Below are 17,220 nucleotides of genomic sequence, written 5' to 3'. Positions count from 1 at the left end.
CCTCACCTGTCCTGTCCCAGTGTCACCTGTCCCCACCTGTCCTGTCCCAGTGTCACCTGTCCCCACCTGTCCCCACCTGTGCCACCTGTCCCACCTGTCCCCACCTGTGCCACCTGTCCCACCTGTCCCCACCTGTCCCAGGTGTCCCAGCTGTCCCCACCTGTCCCAGCTGTCCCCACCTGTCCCACCTGTCCTCACCTGTCCCCACCTGTCCCCACCTGTCCCACCTGTCCCCACCTGTCCCCACCTGTCCTCACCTGTCCTCACCTGTCCCAGCTGTCCCCACCTGTCCCCACCTGTCCTCACCTGTCCTCACCTGTCCCCACCTGTCCCCACCTGTCTCACCTGTCCCACCTGTCCCAGCTGTCCCCACCTGTCCCCACCTGTCCCAGCTGTCCCAGCTGTCCCACCTGTCCCACCTGTCCCCACCTGTCCCCACCTGTCCCACCTGTCCCCACCTGTCCCCACCTGTCCCAGCTGTCCCAGCTGTCCCAGGTGTCCCAGCTGTCCCCACCTGTGCCAGGTGTCCCCCCCTCACCTGTCTGTGTCCCTTTAGGCTGAGCTCAAGCCCCGAGGCCTCGCTGAGCCCGGCTCAGGCCCCCGGCGCGTTCCCGGCCCTGCAGAGCCGGCTGGTGGCCACGGGCAACCAGAGCCAGCCCGGTACCGACCTGTCCTGGGGGGTCTGGGGAGACCCCCGGGGGTTTGGGGTGTGGGGGGACCCCTGGGGGGGTTTGGGGTCTGGGGAGACCCCCGGGGGGTGTGGGCTGTGGGGGGACCCCCGGGGGGTGTGGGGGAGACCCCTGGGGGGGTTTGGGGTGTGGGGGGACCCCTCCTCATCCTCCTGGGGGGGTTTGGGGTCTGGGGGGACCCCCGGGGGGTTTGGGGTTGTGGGGGGACCCCCCGGGGGGGTGTGGGGACACCCCCGGGGGGTTTGGGGGAGACCCCTGGGGGGTTTGGGGTGTGGGGAGACCCCTCCCCGGGGGTTTGGGGGAGACCCCTGGAGGGGTTTGGGGTGTGGGGGGACCCCTCCTCATCCTCCTGGGGGGGTTTGGGGTCTGGGGGGACCCCGGGGGTTTGGGGTGTGGGGAGACCCCCGGGGGGTTTGGGGTGTGGGGGGACCCCTCCTCATCCTCCTGGGGGGGTGGGGGGGGTGGGGGGACCCCCGGGGGGTGTGGGGTGTGGGGGAGACCCCCAGGAGTTTTGGGGAGACCCCTGGGGGGGTTTGGGGGGACCCCCGGGGGGTTTGGGGAGACCCCTGGGGGGTTTGGGGTGTGGGGGGACCCCCGGGGGGTTTGGGGTGTGGGGGGACCCCTCCTCATCCTCCTGGGGGGGTTTGGGGTGTGGAGGGACCCCTCCCGGGGGGTTTGGGGGAGACCCCTGGAGGGGTTTGGGGTCTGGGGGGACCCCCGGGGGGTTTGGGGTGTGGGGAGACCCCTCCTCATCCTCCTGGGGGGGTTTGGGGGGGGGGGGGCCCCCCGGGGGGGTTTGGGGTGTGGGGGGACCCACGGGGGGTGTGGGGGAGACCCCTGGGGGGGTTTGGGGTGTGGGGAGACCCCTCCCGGGGGGTTTGGGGGAGACCCCTGGGGGTTTGGGGTGTGGGGAGACCCCTCCCGGGGGGTTTGGGGGAGACACCCGGTTTGGGGTGTGGGGAGACCCCCAGGGGGTGTGGGGGAGACCCCTGGGGGGGTTTGGGGTTTGGGGGAGACCCCCCTGAGGGGTTCAGGGTGTGGGGAGACCCCCAGGGGGGTTTGGGGGAGACCCCTGGGGGGTTTGGGGTGTGGGGGGCCCCTCCTTGTATCCCTGGGGGGGTTTGGGGTTTGGGGGAGACCCCCGGGGGGTTTGGGGTGGGGGGGGACCCCTCCTCATCCTCCTGGGGGGGTTTGGGGTCTGGGGGGACCCCCGGGGGGTGTGGGGGAGACCCCTGGGGGGGTTTGGGGTCTGGGGGGACCCCCGGGGGGTGTGGGGGAGACCCCTGGGGGGGTTTGGGGTTTGGGGAGACCCCCAGGAGGGTTTGGGGTCTGGAGGAGACCCCTGGGGGGGTTTGGGGAGCCCCTCTTTCCTCCTATGGGGGGGTTTGGGGTGTGGGGGAGCCCCTCCTTGGATCCCCGGGAGGGTTTGGGGTGTGGGGGGACCCCCCCAAGGGGGTTTGGGGTGTGGGGGAGCCCCTCTTTCCCCTCCTGGGGGGATTTGGGGTGGGTTTTGGGGTTTGGGGAAAGGTTCAACCCCCCCAGAGGGTGCTGGCACTGCCCAGGCTGGGAATTTGGGGTGTCCCTGCAGGGTCCCCAGTGATAATTTGGGGTGTCCCTGCAGGGTCCCAGGGTGGGAATTTGGGGTGTCTGTGCAGGGTCCCCAGTGATAATTTGGGGTGTCCCTGCAGGGTCCCCAGTGATAACTTGGGGTGTCCCTGCAGGGTCCCCAGTGATAATTTGGGGTGTCCCTGCAGGGTCCCCAGTGATAATTTGGGGTGTCCCTGCAGGGTCCCCAGTGATAATTTGGGGTGTCCCTGCAGGGTCCCCAGGGTGATTTTTGGGGTGTCCCTGCAGGGTCCCCAGGGTGATTTTTGGGGTGTCCCTGCAGGGTCCCAGGCTGGATTGGGTGACCCCTGGGGGTCCCTCCGCACTCAGCCCCCTCCCCCCATCCCCCACCCCCCCGTGGGGATCCCCCCAGCTCTCTCTGGGGTGCTGCTGGCCGATTTGGGGGTGCTCCCAGGGTGATTTTCGGGGTGTCTGGGGCGTTCCAGGAGCAGCCTCTGCCAGCAGCCTGCTGCAGGGGCTGAGCTTCAGCCTGCAGGACGTGGGCACCAAGGTCACCCCCGGTGTCACCCCCGGTGTCACCCCCGGTGTCACCCCCGGCGCCTCACCTGGACAGGTCAGCGCCCCCGGGGACACCGGGGGGGTTTGGGGGGGTCCCCAGGGGACACAGGGGGGGTTTGGGGGGGTCCTCAGGGGACACCAGGGGGGTTTGGGGGGGTCCCCAAGGGACACAGGAGGGGTTTGGGAGGTCCCCAAGGGACACAGGAGGGGTTTGGGGGTCCCCAGGGGACACAGGAGGGGTTTGGGGGGGTCCCTAGGGGAGACCGGGGGGGTCCCCAAGGGACACAGGAGGGGTTTGGGGGTCCCCAGGGGACACAGGAGGGGTTTGGGGGTCCCCAAGGGACACAGGAGGGGTTTGGGGGGGTCCCTAGGGGAGACCGGGGGGGTCCCCAAGGGACACAGGAGGGGTTTGGGGGGTCCCCAAGGGACACAGGAGGGGTTTGGGAGGTCCCCAAGGGACACAGGAGGGGTTTGGGGGTCCCCAGGGGAGACCGGGGGGGTCCCCAAGGGACACAGGGGGGGTTTGGGGGGGTCCCCAAGGGACACAGGAGGGGTTTGGGGGTCCTCAGGGGACACCAGGGGGGTTTGGGGGGGTCCCCAGGGGACACAGGAGGGGTTTGGGGGGGTCCCAGGGGACACCAGGGGGATCGGGGGGAGTCCTCAGGGGACACCAGGGGGGTTTGGGGGGGTCCCCAAGGGACACAGGGGGCTTTGGGGGGGTCCCCAAGGGACACAGGAGGGGTTTGGGGGGGTCCTCAGGGGACACAGGGGGGGTTTGGGGGGGTTTGGGGTGGCCAGGGCTGGCTCTGGGTGGTCCCCAGGGGACACCGGGCGGCTCGGGGTGGTGCAGCAGCAGCTCCAGGAGCTCAGAGCCGCTGTGTGACCCCCAGAGCTCGGCTCTGAAGGCACCAGGGGCCCTGCAGAGCCTGGCTACCATCGGCACCATCCCCGTGCCCACCTCGCTGGCCCTGGGAGCCTCCAGCAAGCCCACGGCCATCCAGCAGCTGCTGAGCAACGGGGGACTGGCCAAACTGGCCAGCAGCCTCCCAGGGCTGGCCCACATCTCCAACCAGAGCTCGGGTGAGCGGGGAGGGAGGGCTGGGAGTGTCCCCAGAGCTCCTCCTGCTCCCTGGGCTGTTCTTTCCCACCTCAACCTGAACTGGGATCATCCCCAGAGCTCCTCCTGCTCCCTGGGCTGTTCTTTCCCACCTCAAACTCGATCTGGGAATGTTCCCAGAGCTCCTCCTGCTCCTTGGGCTGTTTTTTCCCACCTCAGAACTGGGGTTGGAATGTTCTCCAGAGCTCCTCCTGCTCCCTGGGCTGTTGATTCCCACCTCAAACTCAGGCTGTGATCATCCCCAGGGCTCCTCCAGCTCCCTGGGTTGTTCTTTCCCACCTCAGAACTCTGGGAATGTCCCCAGAGCTCCTCCTGGGCTGTTGATTCCACCTCCGAACTGGGGCTGTGATCATCCCCAGAGCTCCTCCTGTTCCTTGGGTTGTTCTTTCCCACCTCAAACTCGATCTGGGAATGTTCTCAAAGCTCCTCCAGCTCCCTGGGCTGTTGTTTCCCACCTCAACCTGAACTGGGACCATCCCCAGGGCTCCTCCTGTTCCTTGGGTTGTTCTTTCCCACCTCAAACTCAGGCTGGGAGGGTTCCCAGAACTGCTCCTGCTCCCTGGGCTGTTGATTCCCACCTCGAGCATCCCCAAAGCTCCTCCTGGGCTGTTGATTCCACCTCAGAACTGGGGCTGTGATCATCCCCAGAGCTCCTCCTGTTCCTTGGGTTGTTCTTTCCCACCTCAAACTCGATCTGGGAATGTCCCCAGAGCTCCTCCTGCTCCCTGGGCTGTTCTTTCCCACCTCGAGCATCCCCAAAGCTCCTCCTGGGCTGTTGTTTCCCACCTCAGAACTCTGGGAGAGTTCCCAAAGCTCCTCCTGCCCCCTGAGTTGTTGTTTCCCACCTCAGAACTTGATCTGGAACCATCCCCAAAGCTCCTCCTGCTCCCTGGGTTGTTGTTTCCACCTCAAACTCAGGCTGGGAATGTTCCCAGAGCTCCTCCAGCTCCCTGGGCTGTTCTTTCCTACCTCAGAACTCTGGGAGGGTCCCCAGGGCTCCTCCTGCTCCTTGGGGTGTTGATTCCCACCTTGGAGCCCGAGCTCAGAGCATCCCCAGGGCTCCTCCTGCTCCCTGGGCTGTTGTTTCCACCTCAGAACTCTGGGAATGTCCCCAAAGCTCCTCCTGGGTTGTTTCCACCTCCAAACTGGGGCTGTGATCATCCCCAGAGCTCCTCCTGTTCCTTGGGCTGTTCTTTCCCACCTCAGAACTCTGGGAATGTCCCCAGAGCTCCTCCTGGGTTGATTCCCACCTCCGAACTGGGGCTGGGACCATCCCCAGAGCTCCTCCTGTTCCTTGGGTTGTTCTTTCCCACCTCAAACTCGATCTGGGAATGTCCCCAGAGCTTCTCCTGTTCCCTGGGCTGTTGTTTCCCACCTCAACCTGAACTGGGATCATCCCCAGAGCTCCTCCTGTTCCTTGGGTTGTTCTTTCCCACCTCAAACTCGATCTGGGAATGTCCCCAGAGCTCCTCCTGCTCCCTGGGCTGTTGTTTCCCACCTGGGTGTCACCCCCCGCCTCGCAGGGTGTCTCAGGGTGTTGTTTTCGGGGTGTCCTGCAGGGCTGAAGGCTCCCACCACCATCACGGTGACGCTGCGGGGACAGCCCGGCCGCGTGGGCAGCCTGAGCCAGGCGCTGCAGCCGCCGCTGGAGGAGCAGCCCCAGGGCCCCCAGGTGAGCTGGGGACACACCTGGGGTGGCTTTGGGACACTTTGGGACACTTTGGGACACTTTGGGACACGGAAATTCCCAATTTCCCGCTTTTTATATCAATATATTTAATTAAATTGGCCATTTCTGAGACTTGGCAGTGAATTTTGACCATTGAAAAGTGAAATCAATCTGTGAATATTTAATGATTTCTTTATTTATTGCTTTAAAACCACACCTGGGGACACCTGGGGTGGCCACCAGGACCTGCTGACCCCTGTCCACCCCTGTCCCCTCTCCACAGTGACCACCACGAGCCCAGGGTGGTCACCAGGAGCTCAGGGTGGCCACCAGCAGCTCAGGGTGGTCACCAGGAGCTCGGGGTGGTCACAAGGAGCTCAGGGTGGTCACAAGGAGCTAGGGGTGGCCACCAGGACCCTCTGACCCCTGTCCCCTCTCCACAGTGACCACCACGAGCCCAGGGTGGCCACCAGGAGCTCAGGGTGGTCACCAGGACCTGCTGACCCCTGTCCACCCCTGTCCCTTCTCCACAGTGACCACCACGAGCCCAGGGTGGTCACCAGGAGCTCGGGGTGGTCACAAGGAGCTCAGGGTGGTCACCACGAGCTCAGGGTGGTCACCAGGACCCTCTGACCCCTGTCCCTTCTCCACAGTGACCACCACGAGCCCAGGGTGGCCACCAGGAGCTCGAGGTGGTCACCAGGACCCTCTGACCCCTGTCTCCTCTCCAGAGTGACCACCACGAGCCCAGGGTGGTCATCAGGAGCCCGGGGTGGTCACCAGGAGCTTGGGGTGGTCACCAGGGTCTGCTGACCCCTGTCCCCTCTCCACAGTGACCACCAGGAGCTCAGGGTGGTCACCAGGAGCTCAGGGTGGTCACCAGGAGCCCGGGGTGGTCACCACGAGCCCAGGGTGGTCATCAGGAGCCCGGGGTGGTCACCAGGACCTTCTGACCCCTGTCCCTTCTCCACAGTGACCACCACGAGCCCGGGGTGGCCACCAGGACCTGCTGACCCCTGTCCACCCCTGTCTCCTCTCCAGAGTGACCACCACAAGCCCAGGGTGGTCATCAGGAGCCCGGGGTGGTCACAAGGAGCTCAGGGTGGTCACCAGGAGCTCGGGGTGGCCACCAGGAGCTCAGGGTGGCCACCAGGGTCTGCTGACCCCTGTCCCTTCTCCAGAGTGACCACCACGAGCCCAGGGTGGTCACCAGGAGCTCGGGGTGGCCACCAGGAGCTCAGGGTGGTCACCAGGACCTGCTGACCCCTGTCCCCTCTCCACAGTGACCACCAGGAGCTCGAGGTGGCCACCATGACCCTCCAGGACCCCCAGCCCAGCCCGGGGACCCTCGGGGACACTTTGGGGACAACGCTGGGACTGTCCAGCAGCTCTGGGACCCCCCCCAGCATTCCTGGGGGTGGGAAAAGGGCGGAGTTTTTCTGGATTTGTTGCTGTTTAATAAAAACTTCCTTTTTTTATATAAATATGTGCAATTTCTTTAATTTTGTCGTGTTTTTGGACTGAGTCTGTGGCCGTGGATTTTATTGAGGGTGGATTTTATTGAGGGTGGATTTTGTTGAGGGTGGATTTTGTTGAGGGTGGATTTTGTTGAGGGTGGATTTTGTTGAGGGTGGATTTTATTGAGGGTGGATTTCGGGAGTTTGAATTTTGAAAATGATCAGAAAATCCTGGAATCTCCTGGCTGGGATCATCAGAGCCCCCCAAAATCCAAACATTCCCTGGGGGAAGATTCCTTGATTCCTTCCTGAATTCCTTCCTGAATTCCTGAATTCCTTCCTGAATTCCTGAATTCCTTCCTGAATTCCTGAATTCCTTCCTGAATTACTAAATTCCTTCCTGAATTCCTGAATTCCTTCCTGAATTCCTGAATTCCTTCCTGAATTCCTAAATTCCTTCCTGAATTCCTAAATTCCTTCATTCCTTCCTTCATTCCTTCCTTCATTCCTTCCTTCCTAAATTCCTTCCTAAATTCAATTCCTTCCTAAATTCCTTCCTGAATTCCTAAATTCCTTCCTAAATTCCTTCCTAAATTCCTAAATTCCTAAATTCCTTCCTGAATTCCTAAATTCCTTCCTGAATTCCTAAATTCCTTCCTGAATTCCTAAATTCCTTCCTTCCTGAATTCCTAAATTCCTTCCTGAATTCCTGAATTCCTTCCTGAATTCCTGAATTCCTTCCTGAATTCCTGAATTCCTTCCTGAATTCCTGAATTCCTTCCTGAATTCCTGAATTCCTTCCTAAATTCCTAAATTCCTAAATTCCTTCCTAAATTCCTTCCTAAATTCCTAAATTCCTTCCTAAATTCCTTCCTAAATTCAATTCCTTCCTAAATTCCTTCCTGAATTCCTGAATTCCTTCCTGAATTCCTAAATTCCTGAATTCCTTCCTTCATTCCTTCCTTAATTCCTTCCTTCCTAAATTCCTTCCTAAATTCAATTCCTTCCTAAATTCCTTCCTTCCTTCCTTCCTTCCTAAATTCCTAAATTCCTAAATTCCTTCCTAAATTCCTAAATTCCTTCCTAAATTCCTTCCTTCCTAAATTCCTTCCTAAATTCCTAAATTCAATTCCTAAATTCCTTCCTAAATTCAATTCCTTCCTAAATTCCTTCCTGAATTCCTAAATTCCTTCCTAAATTCCTTCCTAAATTCCTAAATTCCTTCCTAAATTCCTAAATTCCTTCCTGAATTCCTAAATTCCTAAATTCCTTCCTAAATTCCTAAATTCCTTCCTAAATTCCTTCCTAAATTCCTAAATTCCTTCCTAAATTCCTTCCTAAATTCCTAAATTCCTTCCTAAATTCCTAAATTCCTAAATTCCTTCCTTAATTCCTTCCTTCCTAAATTCCTTCCTAAATTCAATTCCTTCCTAAATTCCTTCCTAAATTCCTTCCTTCCTTCCTAAATTCCTAAATTCCTAAATTCCTTCCTAAATTCCTTCCTTCCTAAATTCCTTCCTAAATTCCTAAATTCAATTCCTAAATTCCTTCCTAAATTCAATTCCTTCCTAAATTCCTTCCTGAATTCCTAAATTCCTTCCTAAATTCCTTCCTTCCTTCCTAAATTCCTAAATTCCTAAATTCCTTCCTGAATTCCTAAATTCCTAAATTCCTAAATTCCTTCCTAAATTCCTAAATTCCTTCCTAAATTCCTAAATTCCTTCCTAAATTCCTTCCTAAATTCCTCAATTCCTTCCTAAATTCCTTCCTTCCTAAATTCCTAAATTCAATTCCTAAATTCCTTCCTCAGTTCCTCCCTGAACTCCTAAAAAATCCTAAATTCCCAAATCCCTTCCCTCATCCCTTTCCCTCCTCCCCGGGATGAGTTCTCAGCCCTGCAGCTCCGTTTTTAGGGTGGGGATCCCCCCAAACCCCGCCCTGCCCCCAGAAAAACCCCGCCGGCTTCATTCCCCTTTTCCAACCTCCTGCACCCCCAAACCCCGCACTCGGGGCAGGAACAGAAACCTCCAGCACCGCTTTCACTCCCGGTTTTTATCCATTTGTGCGCGGATAGATAAGAAAATAGAAAGAACCGTGGGGCGCCGGCAGCGGAGCCGCTGCTTCACCGGCGCCGGGTTACAAAGAGCTCTGAAATCAGAATAAAAACAGCCCAGTCCCGATTGTCCCCTCGTGTCCCCTCCGTGTCCCCGGGGGTGGCAGCTAGCGCCGGGGGAAGGCCGGGAAAGCCGGGAAGGAATTCCCGAAGGAAGCGGGGAACGGAGCCACCAAGGGGCTGGGGAAGGCCGGGATGAGCAGAGGAGCCCCCCGGGTTTTTGGGGGCTCCAGGGGGGTCCCGAAGCCGCTGGGGAAGCGCAGAGCGGATCCCCGGAGAGCCGGAGCGGCCACCACGGCTCTGGGTTTGGGCAGCCCCCGGTGGCCTCCGGGCGAGCGGATCCGCCGGTCCCTGCCCTCCTTGGCCAAGGGGGACGCGGAGCGTGACTCGGCGGCGGGGCCGAAGCTCTCCTCGTCTTCCTCATCCTCATCTTCATCCTCCTCCTCGTCCTGGCGGCCGCTCCCGGGGGGCACCCAGCAGCCCCGCACCGCTGCCCGGCTCTGCCACGGCCGCCCCGCTCTGCCCCGCGCCTCTTGCGGCTGCTCGGGCTCCTCGGGCCGCCCAGGGAAGGTGGAAGGCGGCTCCAAAAAATCCTTCAGGCTGGAGAAATCCCCCCAGAGCGGGGGGCAGCCGGGCTGCAGCCCCTCGCTGCGGTAGGCGTGGAAGTAGCCGGTGAAGACGGGGGTGCCCTGGGTGTCTCCGCCGCCCGGGGATGCGCTGCGGGCCGGGGCCGCCTCCTTCCCCCCGCTCGGGGTTCCCGAAGGCTCCGGGGGCTCGGGGAGGCTCTGCCCGCTCGGGGGCGGCTCGGGGCCGGTGTCGCTCGGTGCCCGCCGGCCCTCGGGGCAGTGGCGTTTGTGGCAGTGCGAGGACTCGGCCTTGCTCACCTGCGCCAGCAGCTTCTTCTTGGCCAGCGGGGACATGATGGGATGGTTCCCTTTGGAGTAGAAGCTGGAGAAGAGGCGCTTGTAGGTCTCGCCGTGGGTCCGGCAGGGGCTGGGAGAGCCCCCCGAGGGGTTGGGGGCCGGGCTGGCGGGGCTGGAGCGTCCGTCTGTCCCCCGGGCCGGCTCCGCCGCTTCCTCCGCCTCCGGCTGCGCCTTGTCCGGAGCCAGCTGCGAGCGGAGGGGGTCGGGCTGTGAGCCCAGAGGGTCGGGCTGTGAGCGGAGGGGGTCGGGCTGCGAGCCCAGGGGTCCGGGCTGTGAGCTCAGGGGGTCCGGCTGTGAGCTCAGGGGGTCGGGCTGTGAGCTCAGGGGGTCGGGCTGTGAGCTCAGGGGGTCCGGCTGTGAGCCCAGAGGGTCCGGCTGTGAGCCCAGGGGGTCGGGCTGTGAGCTCAGGGGGTCCGGCTGTGAGCTCAGGGGGTCGGGCTGTGAGCCCAGGGGTCCGGGCTGTGAGCCCAGGGGTCCGGGCTGTGAGCTCAGGGGGTCGGGCTGTGAGCCCAGGGGGTCCGGCTGTGAGCGGAGGGGGTCGGGCTGTGAGCCCAGAGGGTCGGGCTGTGAGCTCAGGGGTCCGGGCTGTGAGCTCAGGGGGTCGGGCTGTGAGCGGAGGGGGTCGGGCTGTGAGCGGAGGGGGTCGCGCTGTGAGCCCAGGGGGTCCGGCTGTGAGCTCAGGGGGTCCGGCTGTGAGCTCAGGGGGTCGGGCTGTGAGCCCAGGGTGGGCTCCCGGCTCCCCGCCCAGCCCTGGCTGCCCTCTCACCACCCCCCGCTCCCAATTCCCGGCCGGGTTCAGCGCTCGGGGGTCGCTCCCAGCCCCTCCGGAGGGGCCGCGCACCTGCTCGCGTCCCTTCTCCTTCCTGCTCCTCTTGCTCCTGTCGTCCTTGGACACCTTGTACTGCCGCCGGGGCTTGCTGGGGGGCAGCGGTTTGTCCTCCTCGCCCTTCAGGTGCCGCACGTAGGGAAGGACGAGCCTGCGGAGCGAGCGGGGAGAGCGCGCTGAGCGCCGGGGGAAACTGAGGCACGCGGCGGGACAGCCCCCCCGGCCCGGCCCGGCCCGGCCCCACCTCTCGTAGTGGCGCCGGGTGCAGGTGGCGGCGCTGGTGCTGCCGGGGCTGCCCCCGAGCTCGTCGTACACGTTCTTCCAGAGCCGGCGGCCCGTCACCTGCGGCGGGGGGAGCGAGGGGTGAGCCCCGGGACCCCGGGGGGACATCCCGGGACCACGGGGGGACATCCCGGGACCTTGGGGGGACATCCCAGGGATATGCCGGGACCTTGGGACATCCCAAGACCTTGGGGACATTCAGGGACCCTGGAGACATCCCGGGACCCCGGCGGGACATCCCGGGACCCTGGGGACATCGCGGGACCATGGGGGGACATTCAGGGACCTTGGGGACATCCTGGGACACAAGGGACACCCCAGCACCCCAGGAACACCCCAGAACCTTGGGGGACATCCTGGGACCCTGGGGGACATCCTGGGACCCTGGGGGACATCTCAGGACCCCGAAGACCTCCGAGCACCCCGGGGACACCCCAGGACACAGGGGGACACCCCGGGGACACTCCAGGGACACCCCAGGACACAGGGGGACACCCCGGGGACACTCCAGGGACACCCCAGCACCCCGGGGGACCCCCGCACGCCCAGGGGCCAGCCCGGCTCCCACGGCCAGCACTCACCAGCTCGTAGGCCCCCAGCTTCTCCACGGCCTTGTAGATCTTCCAGAGGTTAACTGGGAACGGAGGGGAGATGCTGAGGGTCAGGGGGACACGGCCACCACCCCCTGTCCCTGTCCCTGTCCCTGTCGCTGTCCCCGGGGCAGGGTGACATACTCTGCTTGAAGCCGAGGTGCGGGATCCTCTCGATGGGCGTGCGCCGCTCCTTCATGAACTTGTAGAGGCTGACGAGGAAAGCCTCCTCTTCCTCCTTCTCCTTCTCCCTGTCCTCCTTCTCCTCCTTGTCCTTGTCCTTGTCCTTGTCCCCACCTTCTCCCACCGCCTTCTCCCTCTCGGCGCCATCCCCGGCCCCCGGCGCGTCCTGCGGGACACGGGGCTGAGTTTTGGGGGAGCTGCGGCCCAAAATCCCCAACTCCCGCACCCCGGGGGCGCTCCGGGGCCGTTCCCCTCAGCTCTGAGCCCGTTCCCCGCACTCTGGGCCGGTTCCCCGCATCCCGTTCCCCGCAGCTCTGAGCCCGTTCCCCGCAGCTCTGAGCCCGTTCCCCGTTCCCCATTCCTTGCACCCCTTTCCCCGTTCCTGGCACCCCATTCCCCGATTCCCGCACCCCGTTCCCCGCACTCCGCACCCCGTTCTCCGTTCCCCGCAGCTCCGAGCCCGTTCCCCTTTCCCCGCACCCCATTCCCTGCAGCTTTGACCCCCGTTCTCTGTTCCCCGCAACTCTGAGCCCGATTCCCGCACCCCGCTCCCCTTTCCCCGCTCCCCTTTCCCCGTATCCCTTTCCCCGTTCCCCGCAGCTCTGAGCCCGATTCCTGTTCCCCGCACCCCATTCCCCTTTCCCCGCTCCCCGTTCCCCTTTTCCCGCACCCCGTTTCCCGTTCCCCGGAGCTTTGAGCCGGTTCCCCGCACCCCATTTCCCGCTCCCCTTTCCCCGTTCCCCGCTCGCCGTTCCCCTTTCCCCGATTCCCGCACCCCGTTTCCCGTTCCCCTTTCCCCGTTCCCCTTTCCCCGATTCCCGCTCCCCGATTCCCGTTCCCCGCAGCTCTGACCCCGCTCCCCGTTCCCCTTTCCCCGTTCCCCTCTCCCCGCTCCCCTTTCCCCGATTCCCGCACCCCGTTCCCCTTTTCCCGCACCCCGTTTCCCGTTCCCCGCAGCTCTGACCCCGTTCCCCGCTCCCCTTTCCCCGATTCCCGCACCTTGTTTCCCGCTCCCCTTTCCCCGCTCCCTGATTCCCGTTTCCCGTAGCTCTGACCCCGTTCCCCTCTCCCCGTTTCCCTCTCCCCGTTCCTCGTTCCCCTCTCCCCGTTCCCCGCTCCCCTCTCCCCGTTCCCCTCTCCCCTTTCCCCGTTCCCCTCTCCCCTCTCCCCTCCCCTCTCCCCCTTCCCCTCTCCCCTCTCCCCGCTCCCCCCTCCCCTCTCCCCTCTCCCCGTTCCCCGTTCCCCTCTCCCCTCTCCCCTCTCCCCGCTCTCTCCGGTCTCTGCCCAGAACCCTCTCAGCGCCTTCCAGGAAAACAAACGCGCAGAAATTCCGAAATTCCGCCCCCACCCCGCGCGCCGCCGCCTTCCTCGAGCTAAAAATGTTCCTGGTTTGTTTGTTCTACATTTTCCGGAGTTATAAAACTTGTTGCTATTTTTGGGCAAAGAAGCCGCTCGGCTCCCAAGTCCGTCCCTTTTCCAGGTTTTATTTATTTTTTTTTAGATTTTCCTTTCTTTTTTTGGGTTTTTTTTTTTTTAGTCTTAGGTCTTTTTTTTTAATTTTTTTTTTTTTGGTGATTTTTTCTATTCATTTAACGCCTTGTGACAGACGCACCGGATTTTAACGGCTCAAAGAGTTCAAAGCTTTCTTTCTTTGCTTTTTTTTTTTTTTTTTAAATTTTTTTGGGGTGAAATAAAAATCATCCGGAGGGAGGGAAAAGCTCCAGCTCCACAAAACCCCTTTAAAACGATTAAAAAAAAAAAAAAAATCCTATTTAAACGGGACCGCTCATTTCTCCCCCCCTTAAAAAAAATGCCATTTTTGCTCCCCCTCGCCCAAATTTCACATTTTTCTGCCTCATCCTCATTTCCTCATTTCCTGCTCGCCCTCCTCCCCCGGATTTTTGGGGGTTCAGGGGTTCCCCAAAACCCCCCGGGGCGCACTCACGGCGGGCGGGGCGGTGCTGGAGGGTCCTTGGGGGTCTCGCTGCGGTTCCGGATCCTTCTCCATGGGGGGAATCGCTGCCTTTGGGATCGGGAGGGGTCCTGGAAGGGAAATAAAACATCGGGGAGAGGCTCAGACCCCAAATTGTGGCTGCCCCGGGGAAATTCCGGCCACCCCGAGGAGATTCGGTGCCCGTCCGGTACCGGGACCGGCCGATGCTGCTGCGCCCCCCACCCACATTTAGGGCTCGGTGCCCCCCCGAATCTCCCGCTCATCCCGGAGTTTTTGGGGAAAAAACGGCGGAAAGCGGCGCGGGGAGGGCAGAGGGGGTCCCCCGGTTCTCCCCGAGCCCCTCCCCGGTTCTCCCCGAGCCCCCCCCGGTACCGGCCGAGCCCCTCCGGAACCCCCCGGTCCCGCCCCGGCCGCGCTCGCGCTCACCGGCCACGCCCGCACCACGTGACCGCGGGGAGCGCCCGAGGGGCGGGGCCGACACGCCCCCCTGGCCGCCCATTGGCTGGAGCACACACGCCCCTTCTCCTATTGGACGGACGCGCCGCCTGGCCCCGCCCCCCCGCGAGGGGCATGCCGGGAGTTGTGGTCCTGAGGGCGCGGAGCGCGCGGGGATGGGGGGAGGTCCAGGTGTCACACACAGGTGTCACACACAGGTGTCACACACAGCTCCAGGTGTCACACACAGGTGTCACACACAGCTCCAGGTGTCACACACAGGTGTCACACACAGGTGTCACACACAGGTGTCACACACACACAGGTGTCACACACACAGGTGTCACACACAGCTCCAGGTGTCACACACACAGGTGTCACACACAGCTCCAGGTGTCACACACAGGTGTCACACACAGGTCCAGGTGTCACACACAGGTGTCACACACAGGTCCAGGTGTCACACACAGGTGTCACACACACACACAGCTCCAGGTGTCACACACACAGGTGTCACACACACAGGTGTCACACACAGGTCCAGGTGTCACACACAGGTGTCACACACACACACAGGTGTCACACACACAGGTGTCACACACAGGTGTCACACACAGGTGTCACACACAGGTGTCACACACACACACAGGTGTCACACACACAGGTGTCACACACAGGTGTCACACACAGGTGTCACACACACACACAGGTGTCACACACACAGGTGTCACACACAGGTGTCACACACAGGTGTCACACACAGGTGTCACACACAGCTCCAGGTGTCACACACACAGGTGTCACACACAGGTGTCACACACAGGTGTCACACACAGCTCCAGGTGTCACACACACAGGTGTCACACACAGGTGTCACACACACAGGTGTCACACACAGGTGTCACACACACACACAGGTGTCACACACACAGGTGTCACACACAGGTGTCACACACAGGTCCAGGTGTCACACACAGGTGTCACAGGTGTCACACACACACACACACACACACAGCTCCAGGTGTCACACACAGGTGTCACACACAGCTCCAGGTGTCACACACACACAGGTGTCACACACACAGGTGTCACACACACAGGTGTCACACACACAGGTGTCACACACACAGGTGTCACACACAGCTCCAGGTGTCACACACACAGGTGTCACACACACACACACACAGGTACAGGTGTCACACACAGCTCCAGGTGTCACACACAGGTGTCACAGGTGTCACACACACACACACACACAGGTGTCACACACACACACACACACACAGCTCCAGGTGTCACACACAGGTGTCACACACAGAGCTCCAGGTGTCACACACAGCTCCAGGTGTCACACACAGGTGTCACACACACAGGTACAGGTGTCACACACAGGTGTCACACACAGCTCCAGGTGTCACACACAGGTGTCACACACACAGGTGTCACACACACACACACACAGGTACAGGTGTCACACACAGCTCCAGGTGTCACACACAGGTACAGGTGTCACACACACAGGTGTCACACACAGCTCCAGGTGTCACACACACAGGAGGAAATTCCAGGAGGAAATTCCAGGTCCGGGTCACCCGAGCACCCCAAAACCGCCGGATCCGAGCCCCGAAATTCCGGGAAGGATCCGGGAGCTGATCCCGATCCCAGAACTCGCCCCCTGCAGCCCATTCCTGGCTGAATTCCCGGGTTTTTTTTGGGATTTCTCCCCGTTTTCTGCCCCTTTCCCACACTCCGGGGTCATTCCAGGCCCTTCTCCGAAGGCTCCAGGATTTATTAAATAATAAAAAACGGGAAAAATTCCAGGGAAGGGAAGGAACGGGAAAGGAGCGAGAGCCGGGCCAAGAACTGGGAATTCCGGAGCGGGAAGGAGGCGGGGAGGGAATTTCGGGATACACAGGAAATTTGGGATGAAACAGGAATGTTCGGGATCAACAGGAAAGTTGGGATGAGCAGGAATTTGGGATGAACGGGAAATTTGGGATAAATGGGAAATTTGGGATAAATGGGAAATTTGGGATGAACGGGAAATTTGGGATGAAAAGGAAATTTGGGATGAAACAGGAATGTTTGGGATCAACAGGAAAGTTGGGATGAGCAGGAATTTGGGATGAACAGGAAATTCGGGATGAACGGGAAATTTGGGATGAACGGGAAATTTGGGATGAACGGGAAATTTGGGATGAACGGGAAATTTGGGATAAATGGGAAATTTGGGATGAGCAGGAATTTGGGATGAGCAGGAAATTTGGGATGAACAGGAAATTTGGGATAAACGGGAAATTTGGGATAAACGGGAAATTTGGGATAAATGGGAAATTTGGGATAAATGGGAAATTTGGGATGAACGGGAAATTTGGGATGAACGGGAAATTTGGGATAAAAGGGAAATTTGGGATGAATGGGAAATTTGGGATGAGCAGGAATTTGGGATCAACAGGAATTTGGGATAAAAGGGAAATTTGGGATGAACAGGAAATTTGGGATCAACAGGAAATTTGGGATGAGCAGGAATTTGGGATAAATGGGAAATTTGGGATAAATGGGAAAATTTGGGATAAACCGGAAATTTTGGGACACACAGGAATTTGGGATAAACGGGAAATTTGGGATAAATGGGAAATTTGGGATGAATGGGAAATTTGGGATGAATGGGAAATTTGGGATGAACGGGAAATTTTGGGACACACAGGAATGTTTGGGATGAACGGGAAATTCGGGATGAATGGGAAATTTGGGATAAACGGGAAATTTTGGGACACACAGGAATTTGGGATAAACGGGAAATTTGGGATAAACGGGAAATTTGGGACACACAGGAATTTTGGGACACACAGGAATGT

At 60.6% G+C, this 17,220-nt stretch overlaps 2 protein-coding genes across 7 annotated transcripts in view; one reads left to right on the top strand and one right to left on the bottom strand.

Moving 5' to 3' along the window:
* KANSL3 (KAT8 regulatory NSL complex subunit 3) overlaps window positions 1-7,083 on the top strand; it is a 40,763-nt gene extending 33,680 nt beyond the window's left edge. Inside the window, exons 15-19 of one of the 5 annotated variants that reach the window (XM_088068243.1) lie at window positions 557-660; window positions 2,741-2,868; window positions 3,704-3,893; window positions 5,490-5,602; window positions 6,883-7,083. In XM_088068243.1, coding sequence (XP_087924369.1) covers window positions 557-660; window positions 2,741-2,868; window positions 3,704-3,893; window positions 5,490-5,602; window positions 6,883-6,885 — 538 coding nt within the window. In that variant the 3' untranslated portion in view covers window positions 6,886-7,083. The other 4 variants (XM_088068244.1, XM_088068245.1, XM_088068246.1 and 1 more) reach the window with 4 other exon arrangements.
* A 2,010-nt stretch (window positions 7,084-9,093) lies between these two features.
* Window positions 9,094-14,343, bottom strand: ARID5A (AT-rich interaction domain 5A). 2 transcript variants are annotated; one of them, XM_014261508.2, is made up of 7 exons: window positions 14,300-14,343; window positions 13,919-14,016; window positions 11,935-12,139; window positions 11,782-11,834; window positions 11,163-11,260; window positions 10,934-11,069; window positions 9,094-10,299 (listed from the first exon to the last, which is right to left on the bottom strand). In XM_014261508.2, the coding sequence occupies exons 2-7, from the start codon at window positions 13,979-13,981 to the stop codon at window positions 9,277-9,279; spliced, it is 1,578 nt and encodes a 525-aa protein (XP_014116983.2). In that variant the 5' UTR covers window positions 13,982-14,016; window positions 14,300-14,343; the 3' UTR covers window positions 9,094-9,276. The 2 variants fall into 2 exon arrangements, with proteins under 2 accessions (XP_014116983.2, XP_014116985.2); XM_014261510.2 differs by having other exon boundaries at window positions 9,094-10,278.
* Between the last annotated feature and the right edge of the window lie 2,877 nt (window positions 14,344-17,220).

This window comes from Pseudopodoces humilis, chromosome 30 (assembly GCF_049639895.1).
Source record: "Pseudopodoces humilis isolate 2021_Gansu_Grassland_sample_001 chromosome 30, ASM4963989v1, whole genome shotgun sequence".
Lineage (NCBI taxonomy): Eukaryota > Metazoa > Chordata > Aves > Passeriformes > Paridae > Pseudopodoces > Pseudopodoces humilis.
The sequence above is the reverse complement of the archived record's forward strand: the minus strand, read 5'-3'. Positions and strand labels throughout refer to the sequence as shown.

Coding starts and splice junctions, on each gene's coding strand:
- ARID5A (XM_014261508.2), bottom strand. CDS start 13,981: ATGGAGAAGGATCCGGAACCGCAGCGAGACCCCCAAGGACCCTCCAGC. Junction 12,140..13,918: donor CCAGCACCGCCCCGCCCGCC/GTGAGTGCGCCC, acceptor CGTGTCCCGCAG/GACGCGCCGGGGGCCGGGGA. Junction 11,835..11,934: donor GCACCTCGGCTTCAAGCAGA/GTATGTCACCCT, acceptor CTCCGTTCCCAG/TTAACCTCTGGAAGATCTAC.